This window comes from Diachasma alloeum, unplaced genomic scaffold (assembly GCF_001412515.2).
Source record: "Diachasma alloeum isolate Michigan unplaced genomic scaffold, Dall2.0 Dall_scaffold_01838, whole genome shotgun sequence".
NCBI lineage: Eukaryota > Metazoa > Arthropoda > Insecta > Hymenoptera > Braconidae > Diachasma > Diachasma alloeum.
In genome coordinates, this window is record NW_021681906.1 from 1 (window position 1) to 11,141 (window position 11,141).

At 34.6% G+C, this 11,141-nt stretch overlaps 2 protein-coding genes across 2 annotated transcripts; one reads left to right on the forward strand and one right to left on the reverse strand.

Annotated features, from left to right (window-relative positions):
* Window positions 1-8: 8 nt before the first annotated feature.
* LOC107046743 lies at window positions 9-2,356 on the forward strand. The gene is made up of 6 exons (XM_015269443.2): window positions 9-318; window positions 406-580; window positions 743-941; window positions 1,320-1,514; window positions 1,788-1,975; window positions 2,052-2,356. Exons 1-6 carry the CDS (start codon window positions 140-142, stop codon window positions 2,055-2,057), a joined length of 942 nt encoding a protein of 313 aa, XP_015124929.1. The 5' UTR covers window positions 9-139; the 3' UTR covers window positions 2,058-2,356.
* A 1,248-nt stretch (window positions 2,357-3,604) lies between these two features.
* LOC107046742 lies at window positions 3,605-9,731 on the reverse strand. Its single transcript, XM_015269440.1, has 3 exons — window positions 9,131-9,731; window positions 5,589-8,917; window positions 3,605-3,664 (listed from the first exon to the last, which is right to left on the reverse strand). The coding sequence occupies exons 1-3, from the start codon at window positions 9,729-9,731 to the stop codon at window positions 3,605-3,607; spliced, it is 3,990 nt and encodes a 1,329-aa protein (XP_015124926.1).
* Window positions 9,732-11,141: the final 1,410 nt, after the last annotated feature.

Genomic DNA, 11,141 nt, shown 5'->3' on the forward strand with positions numbered 1-11,141 from the left:
AAAAAAAAAACTCATTCCGTTGACATTCTTTTTTTTCTCATCATCTGTCATTTATTACCCACATAAACGACAACTTATTTTGTGTTTCAAATTAATTTGATTTAATTTGATCAAATAAGCATCAATCGACATTTCAATCATGTCCACTCATTCGAAGGCTTCCTGCTCCTTTAATGAGTCGCTTGTTTCTCCCGATTTATCGCCAGATATTCCTATTGTAAATGATTCCTCGCAATCCATGAACCTCTTCTCCGATTACGAGATGTTAACTTCATCTGAATATCTGCAGAGCATTTCTCCACTTACCACTAAATTGGTGTAAGTGTTACAAGTTTTTACTTCTTTCATTCTTTCATAAATTATTCTTTCTTTATTTCCATATTTCATTCTTTCATATATTCCCAGTGAGATTGTCGGAATCGTTCATTTGGTCAAAGGAGCAGACACCGTCAAATGTAAGAACGGAACAGTCAATACCGTCTGTAATTTCTTCGTTCACAATAATGATGGTGAAACGATCCAATGTGTCATGTGGGGAGAAACTATTGATAAGTTCATCGATAAGTTGTTGGTGCAGCACGTGAGTTTTATTCAGTATAATCAATTCCTACTTTTGTTCTTCTTTTTTCATGTCTTTTTCCTTTTTTTATGACTATTTTTCTTTACATTATGCCTTTTCATGTGTGAGTTTCTAATGCCATAAATCAGTCACTCATTTCCTCTGCATTTTCATTTTCTACAGGTTATTCACATTGATGGAGCTTTTCCGAAGCAGGTGAACGATAAATTCAACTCAGGGACAACGCCATATGAGCTGATTATCCAGTCCAACACCACCATTACTGATTTGGGAAAATTCAAAGTTCCACTATCTTCTCAGGTCGACAATCCTCCTGAGATTGTGTCTTTGGTCGAAGTTGCAAACCACAAGAATATCGTCGGTATGTGTACTTGCTTCAATCACATTATTTTTGTCCCAAAATTTTCCATGAAATTTGAGTATTTGGTCAATTTTCACTCAATTAAGGAATTTTCCGCAATTGACGATGTTTTTCTGGCGAGTATTTGAATATTTTCTGTAAATTCTCTGAATTTCCTATAGATTCTTTGAAATTTTTTCTATTAAAATTTTTCATGCGTGACGTCATGTATCGGACACTGAGTAGACTTTGAAATATTCTTGAAATATTTGGAAGTCATAAATTCATTTTTGGATAAATTCTATTACAATAAATCTATTCTATTGAATAAATTTTATTATATATGTAATCAATTATCTCACTTTCTAAATTCTAATTTAACTTTTTTTCCTGTTCCAGTGGTCAGAGGTTTTGTTAAAACTCCTTGGGCTATCATTCAGAAGCAGACTGACAGCACTGGTAACACTTGCTACGGCTCCATGGCATCTGAAAAATACTTCTTAGATGTTAAAATTTCCGATTACCCCCTTGATTACGTCTGTCCTTTCACCAAAGGACAACATATCGAATGCTTGGGATCGATCATCAGAACAGGTACTTTTTTTTTCATCCAGCAACTCACTGTTTTGCAAAGCTTCAATACGTGGAGAAATCCAATAGATTTTTCTAGCTAACCTGGTACAAGATTTTTATATTAGAATTTTATAGAATTTCTATATTTTTTTGTATGAAATTTCATGACAATTCCACCCATTTTTCAGCATATTTCCAATAATTATGCTAAAATTCTGTGGCATTTCGCATGCTTCTTGTTTTATATTCAATTATCGATAACATGTCTTTCATCCTTTTCAAAATCATTTTCAGGTAACTCGTTCTTTTTCTGCGTACAAGGACCCGATTGCATAACTTTGGTTGATTCGGAAGTTGCATCGCTCAAGGAATTACTGCTTTGCAAGCCACTAATGACTATCAATGAGGAGAGGGATGCTACTGCGTCATCATCCAAGAAGATGAAGAAAAATCTACCACTTCTCCAGAAATTCACAAAAAAAGTATTTTATGTTTTTCTATTTTTTCTTTATTCTATATTATTCCAATCACATTCCTCCACTTTTTTTTTCATTTCAGAATTGAAATATACGCTGCAGCTCTTGGACTCATCGATTTACTTGTCTAACACTTTCAATGGATTTATCTCCACGTTTGGAGTAATAAAAAACTCCACGGAAAGTCTGAAAATTATGGAGTGTCTACGGAGAAAAGAAAAATCATAAGAAAATCAAAATTAAAAAAACAAGAAAATATTTTCCGATAATGAAAAAAATTCCGTTCGTTGGAAACAATATCTGGAATGCTATTATTCTATAATCATTATTAATTTTTAGGTGTTCAAAGTAGATTTTCAACCATTGATTTTTAATAAAAAAAAACTCACTAACTGTACAATATTCTAAACGTGAATGTCATTAATATTTCCTCTTGAATTTCAGAGAATCTGAACAATCTTTTTCATTTCAATCTCGCTTTTTCTTTTTATTCTTTTGTTTCTCTCAGATCCTTTGATTTAATTCCACTTGCTCTCCATAGATATTTTTTCTTCACACAAAAATATTATATCGTGCTCCTATATCGATCAATTAATCAATTAATTTAATTAGCTTTCACCATAAATTCATGACTGGTTTGTGGACAATCAAAAAGGCCTTATAATGTAGCAACCAATCAACAAAAACATGAATAATTTAACGAAATTTTATATGATTTGAATGAAAACTCTTCCCGATAGGTCAATCTATCAGGAATGTATAGATTCTCCAGAACCAGATAAAGACAACTGCACCACTCCCAACTCGACGAAAACGAATGAAAATGCTCATTCACCGGAATGAACCCGAAAAATTCATTAAAAAAAAATAAATTTTGAGATAGTAAGCTCTCGCGAAAACTCCAACATAACGTTCTCAGCTCAATGTGGGCTGCCGACCAGTGATTCCATGGGCTGCCACGGGATCAGATGAAGACAATATCACTACTCCCATCTCGGTGAAAATGAAAAAAGTTGTTCATCCGCAGGAACAACTCGAGGAATTCATAGAAGAAAGAAAAATTTTGATAATGGGCTCTTGCGAAAATATCATAACTTTTCTCAGCTCAATGTGGGCTACTGACCAGTGATTTTTAGGTTGATTGGTACCAGAAAAAGACAATAACACAGAATATATTCATTTAAATAAAAAAAAAAATTTGAGATAGTAGGGTCTCGCGAAAACCTCAGGTTAACTTTTTTCAGCTCAATGAGTCCGGCCAAACTACCAGTGATTTTTCGATTCCATGGGCCCAGACGAAGACAACAGCACCACTCCCATCTCAGCGAAAAAGAAAAAAGTAGCTCATGTGCAGGGAAAAACTCAACTAATCCTTAAAAAAAAAAGAAAATTTTGGATAATCAACTTCCGTGGAAATCTCATGATTACTTTTCTCAGTCTGTTTTTTTTTTTCATTTAATTAATCACTTGAATCATGTAAGTGAATTTTTTACTACTTTTGAAAGACTTTTAAACTATAAATTTATTCGTTGTCATTTCCTCTCAACATTCTTTTTCTTTCGAAATTTTTCCTCTTCTGCCCTCCAAATTCTGTCCTGTTCACTCTTCATTCTTATTGACTCTCATTAATAATAGTTAGTTTTTATTATTATTCTCTTCGACCTTCGTCGACGTATCCTTCGTTTCCCCTTTTTTCTAAAAATCAAAAAATTTTGCAATCAGTAATCCGAATTTTCAATTTCCTAGTGAACTGTGATGGGAAATAGCAATGGTCGTACATTCAATGTTAAAGAAAATCAATATTATGCGAATTTTCCTGGAGGCTAATCTTTTTCGAGTGGTTAGGAGACTAATTGGGAATATTTTCCCGCCAGCCAAATTTGGACAAAGTTATTTGTTGAATCTTTGATATTTGATTCTTCGACAAATTGAAAAAAAAAATTATGGACAAAATTAGTATTTTGCAGATTTTCCCGGTGGCCAAGTTTCTTTGCGCGTTTGGGGGACTAATCAGGGAAATTTTCTAGTCGGCGAAATTTGGTCACGGTCTTTCGTTGAATTTTGAGAATTTTTTTTTAAACACGCAACAGCGAGCGTTATTTTTTGGATATTTTTTAATGTTATGGTTAAATTTGTCCAGTCATTTACCGACATATTCTCTTCGTTCTCTCCTGATTCTCGTGTGGAGCGTTTGCTACATCGTCTGGTGCATTTTGCTCGCTTGATATTGGTGGAGTTGGTGGGGTAAGCGCGCTCATTGGTCTCTCTCTATCAATAATTCTTCTTTCACAAACCAACCGATTATTGCCATTGGGTAAACGCCTCCAAAACCAGATTTCCTCCTCAAAGTGATGATCTGTATCCACTAATTGTGCACGATGAATAATTTCTTCTTCCATTTCTTCCACCTCTCAGTGCTCACGCCTGTCACACAATATCTGCTTTCTTTTTTTTCCCTTTCAGTCAACCCCATTATTTTTTGTTTCGTTCAAATAAATGCTATGTATTACAAAATCCAATAGAATTCTTCAGTTAATTCGCTAGAATTCTATGGAAATTCGATAGAATTTTAATAGAATTTCTATGGGAGTTCTACTGAAAAATTTTGTTGGTTTTTTGTGCTGAAAACTCTAGTAGATATTCTATAGGTAACATTCAATATCATTTGAATTTCTCCTAAAATTTTGCAATCGAAATTTTCCGATTTCAATAATTACTTGCAAATTTCTCTGATTTTGCCTGAAAACGATTGAGAATCATCTAAAAAAAGAAAATACAAATTTTTACAACCATGCATGGATATGTATGGATATGGACGTCGAATTTTGAGTAGATAGACGAACGCTTAATACTGTATAAAATGATTGATGTAGATCAATCCGGAAGCTCACTACACAAAAAAATTATTGAAAATTCAAACAGAAGGGAGAGCTAGAGGAAAGTAGTAAAATTCCATCCCTACTCCTTTTCAAATTCATAAATGTAAAACGAAAACAAAACAAATGTGAGACGATAAGAAGAGAAGAATATTTTTTTACATGTATTATCTCACTTATCTATGCTCTATTATTTCCAATTAATTATTACAGAGTTTCATTCCATCTTTTATCGACCATTATTCCTCAAATAACTCTTTGAACACTGGATTGTTAACAATTGAATCTTCTACGTGCTCGTTCAAATAAATCTTCAGCGTATCCCATGATCGTACTCTCGACACAGCTACATATAGTTGTCCATGCGTGAAAACAGGCTTTCTCAAATCGATGGCAATACAATCGAATGTTTGACCTTGAGATTTGTTAATTGTCATAGCAAAAGCTAATTTGACTGGAAATTGTCGACGAGTAAATGCAAAGGGATATTCATTTTCACATATGAAAGTAATTCTATGAATGAATACTATTTCATTCTTTTTATCCCCCGTCAAAATTTCGCATTTTAACACATTATTTTTCATCTCTAAAACCAATAATCGCGTTCCATTACAAAGTCCTTGTTGAATATTCAAATTTCTGATGAGCATTATTATACTAAATTTTCTCAACCGTAACTCATGACGTGGTAATGATTTGGTCTTCAGAGTATTCAAATATTCAGGTAAAAGACATTCATTTACTTCTTGATTACCATCATTGCAGTTTTCTGTGCTATCAACGCTTGTATATATTCTCTCGGTCTCGATATCTAATAGATCAATCACTCGTTGATTTATTTCATCGACATCGTCATTCCTTGCTGAGAGAATTGCAACTTTGGAAGCCGATTTATATTTTTTCTGACTTATCAGTTCTTCATACATCTCGAGAACGATATCTCTGTCTCTATCCGCTATGCATTCATCCGGTAGGTCTATTCGATCCCTTTCATCATTCAGTTCTCCATTTCCCAATGCAATGAGATAATTTGAGAATTTTCTCTCCGTGGCGAAAGCTCTCATATTTTCATGCAATGTGAACGTTCTGAAGAACCTCCATAACGGACTATATTTTATTGACAGACTGACTGTTTCACTGCGTGTCCCTCCTTCAAGTACTGGAAGGAGTTGACGGAAATCACCGCCCATAACGATCAGTTTTCCTCCAAATGCGATGTCATTATCCATTATATCTTTCAATAATCTATCAATGACATCCAAACAATATTTCGGAGACATAGGCGCTTCATCCCATATAAAGACATCTGTTTCTCCTAATTCTTTAGCTTTTTTCGAGTTTATTTTGATGCTTGAAGTTGAATCTTGATAAAGTGGTACTGGCAATCCGAAAGTTTTATGAACAGTTTTCCCTTCTGGTAATAATGTGGCTGCTATTCCTGTAAATGCCATTGTCTTTACTTTCTTCCCTTCACCAATCATCAAATGCCATAGTGTATCATAGATGAAAGTTTTTCCTGATCCTCCGGGTCCATTGATATAAAAACAGGTGGAACGTTCTTCTTCCCCTGCAGATCTAATATTGCTTATGATTTCGTCAATGATATTTTTCTGTTCTTCGTTCAATTGTTCGTACTGTTCATTTCCTCTCGCTAGAATTTTTTCAAAGTCAATTTCTACTTCTTGTTCAGTTATATCCAATGGCTCTGGCATGTTATTGTAATCGGATAGATTCTTATCTTCCCCCTGCAATATTCTGGCAATTTCCCACAAAGCACGATTTTCGGCAACAGCAGGGGTCATTTTCCTCATAAAATCCTCTGACATAGGAATTTTAAATTCGTCCCATAATTTGTCAGGATACAATGGCTGACAATGGAGTAGAATACAAGCAAATAGTTGTCTCAACGCTTGAGGCATCATCCACACCTCTCCTTCTTCCATTGCTCTTGTCCATTCATGATCATCTTGTATCAATCCTCGTGCAACACATGCTTCAGTGAAAGTTGCTAATAATCTTCCATCAACACTCCTCAAATCATTGAAACTCATAGCTCCTTTGACATTACATAATAGAAGTCGAAGATGAAATAACTCTACCTGAGATGGATTGATGGAATACATTCTTCCAATGGTTTTAAAACTTGCTTTCCTCGGTTTCCAGCCAATGATTCGGTTATTAGCTTTTTTCTTATCAAATGTATAGTGTTCAGGAATGTCTATGTACAGATATTTTCTGGCATTAGCGTCTCTAATATTCAATGCGAAATAATCCAACAACATATTTTGTTGTTCTAAGGCACCTGCTAAATCACATTCTTCTCCTCCAGGATTAATTGTAATACTTTGTTGGTTGGGGAGATGTATCGGTAAACGGATGATCGCATGACTCTTATCATGTAATTTTTTATGTAAAAGACGCCAGGCCGCTTCTACAGGACCCACATAACGACTGTCAATATGCTGCTTGATCTCATCATGTTCAAATGTTCTATTCGTACTCGAAATTTCTTCTATTATAACATCTGCTGCGTCATGTGACTTATGTATGTACTTGAAAAAATATTTGACCGCTCGAATATGCGACACCACCTCTACGTTACAATGACAATTGAGTTGCAATAAGATCTCCGGGCAATAAGGTACAACATATCTATTGTCCACGACATACCCATTTTGTTTTTCGTGATACTCATCTGTGTCTCTTCTTCGGTAGCATGGATAGCCATCGCCATCCAAGCTTGTTTCTTCTTGAAATGCTTTTGGGAAATGTTTCGAACATTTATTATCCACTAAACACCAATCTCCACAAGGACCGTGAATCATATTTTTCATTACTATATTATACAATGCTGGTTGTTCATCTCTATCTGGAATTTCAGCAGAAATAAATTTATCTACAATATTTGGGCTAGTCAATCTGCAATTCCTGCTTAGGGTGACTAACATGTGAACATGTGGTAGTCCCCGCTTTTGAAATTCAATGACATAAACCCAAGCTAGAACGCGTCCGAATATTTCATTAATTAAGATTAGATCTAATAAATAGTTTTTTTTAAGATCAAATATTCGCGCAGCTATATCGGGTCTGTCGCTTGGTTGTTCTCCCGAGCCAAGATTTTCTTCAATTTCACGCCATCTAGGGTTGCACGTCATAGTGATAAAGAGGTCGGGTTTACCATATTTTCTCACAATTGCCATGGCATCCTGATAATTTTGCGCCATATTCCGAGGTGAACCAATGAATGTTGACGGTAATATAACAATTTTTCCGACTCTCATGTCATTTTCTTCTCCCCTTCTCTCTAAATAATCGACGAGACCCTGGTATGTCTCACATCTTAACTTTTTTTGATTAAATCTGATGAAATTCGTACGATCCCTCTCCACTTTAACATAATTATCCACTATCCATTGCTGAAAGAGCTTCCTACCATGTAAGATTGGATTGAACCCATTTCTAACAGCAATAAGGTCTTTCACATACGCAGATCGCGAGATTCGTCTATCACAATTGTAACGTGTATCTTCAACATCATAGCCGCCTAAACCAAGAGGATAGAACAACGGATAAATCCATGGTTCAATACTTGGATCCAAAGTACTGACGAATTTAAGTTTTTTATCTGTTCTATTGACAATAGTTACGTATGATTCTGGAATTTCGCCATCTGCAGTAGTCGTAAATACTGCAGCTACTTCATTCGTTCTTTGTGGATTATATCTATGTTTATCCATACCTTTCTTTCTGCTATTGAAAACCATTTTAATTTCAGGCATTTCCGTCCCAGATTCCTCACAGTTTTTTTCTTCCATTTCTATCACTTCTCTCATCATATAATAAGCATTGACGAAGTGATTTTCTCTACGCAAGACACTGTCAAGTACATGTAATATTGAAATATCGAAGCTCTTCATATCAGTCATTCGAAAATCATTAGCCATATCAGCATCGAGCATAAATAGTTGCCCATATCTAGGTATTCCATCATCTCTTTCCGGGTACAGTGCGGTATTCATTTGATAGTAAATTTGTCCTTGTACCATGAAACAATATGGTCCTGGCCTCCTCCCTTGAAAATTAACCAAATTTGCATTGAATGAGGCGAACGAAAAAGCATTATTATAACTTCGAATATTTTTAAAAAAATTATTTGAATTTGCATTTTCAGAATAAAATAGTTCACGCATCTCCACAGGATAACTTTCGAAAGATGTCGCAATAACAGAACCGTGGCTACAGCAATCATTGAATGAATCTTTTTCCTTGGTTGATACGCGTTCACCTGCAAAATGTTTAGCCCCACAATGCTTACATAATACATCCATAGCCCCAAGATAATTTTCCCTCACTTGATCGTTAAACCTTACACTTGTTTCGTTGAAGCAGTACTTTTTTTTCATTCGATAAACTTTTTGAATTCTACAATTTGATTTGCCTTTTTCTTTCTTCGTCGTCCGATATCTCTTCTGCTTTATCGCATTGTAGACATTTCGATTTGTTTCAGCGACCTGTACACGAATAGCTTCATCACGTTTACGTGCTCGACATTGTCGCTGTCGTTCACGGTTCTTGTCTCGTTGTGATTCCTCTTTTTCCATATCTAATCTGCGCTTCTCCATTCTACAGCGTTGTTGGCGTAGAGCACTTTTTTTTCTTGATTCTGCATTTTCCGTCGACACTCTGATTTCTTCATCAGTTTTTTCCTGATTCTCATCTGCAGATGTTAATAATTCTTCTCTTTGATTTTTCCGTTTATTATGCTGTCCCTGCTTTTCTGTTGTCCTTTCTCCAATCGAATTCACTCTTTCCAATTCTTTTTCAACGTCTAATGTCTTTTTTTTCTCTCGACAACGTCGTTGACGCAGATTATAATTTCCCTCCATTTTTTCTCCTCTATTTTCCACTTTTCTAATCCCTCGATTAGGATTATTTGAATGCCCACTTATTAAGGGTTATAATTATTACGAATATAAATCATCAATCTCAATTAATCATATTCTTGGCATTCTCATTATTCATTTTCAATCTATTTTCTCATCCGTGTGGTAATAAACTTGATCTAATTACATTGAAAATGAAAACGTCTACTTACACATTCTCAAGTTATCTAGTGAAGATATTGCAGACTACTATTGACGTTCATTCCAATGCTCTCCTCATTTTTTCATCAGAGATGACGCTCACTATATTATATTTGAAGGAATCTGTGGTCAACGATATTACGATTCCTTCTAACCCAAATATCTTCTTATGTACCAATTTCAAACAGAAGCGGCACTTCATTTCATTGACAACTTCACTCATTATATCTCAACCTCTATGAATCCCAAATGAATGAGTTCTAGAGTCACTGCAAGTTTGAGTCAGAGATTTTTACATAAAATTGTGGAAAATTCAGCTTTGGGATTTAAATCCCCATAGGTTGATACGAATTGCATGCAAACAAATATCGACAGAGAAATTTCAAAGTTATCTACTGAAAGTGTTAATATCTAAAGTATTTCTATCTAAGCCTAAGTTACCTCGGCAAATATAAACAGAAATTGACCAAATTACGTTAATCGTTTATAGTATATTTGAATAAAAATTCAGTTTTCTATTGAATGGATAAAACCATTACACGGTAATAAAAATTGGTCACAATCGAATACATCAGATGTCAAATTCAAGGTCATTTAATGTACTTTCACATGAGCATGAGTTAATTTTGGAGATTTGGAAATAAAAACCGAATAACTGGCCTCATAAGTGGAAAAACATGGAAATTTTCCAAACGTGACATGCTTAAATGGCTACATTATGGCCGATAGCAATCGATCTAGCCGATGGAATGAATAATGTAGGCTAGCAAATTGAAGATCTCGATGAGATCTTCACATTGACATGTGATTGATCCCCATTGGTCAAGTTTAACATGTCAATAAATAGTAAAAACTGTCATTTTTTGAGTGTGACATAACGGAAAAAACAGAAACAAATCAGTATAACTCCATGAAAATCCAATGAAATCAAATTTCTCATGCAGTATTTTGAAGAATATTAAATTATCTTTAAGATAGTGTATAGAAGTCCTAACCCAGGGCACCTAGAAATATCGAAAAATCCCATCGAAATTAGATTTTTAAGTAAAACGTAATAATTCAACTTTTGCCTAAAAGTCTCATAAGTCAGTGAAAAATTGATAAAAATGGATGAGTCTAGCGTCATTTTGAAGATTATTCAATAAGCTTTCGAATGAGTATACTATACATATGATACATAGGCATGGGAGAAGAATTGCAGCATGGAAATGA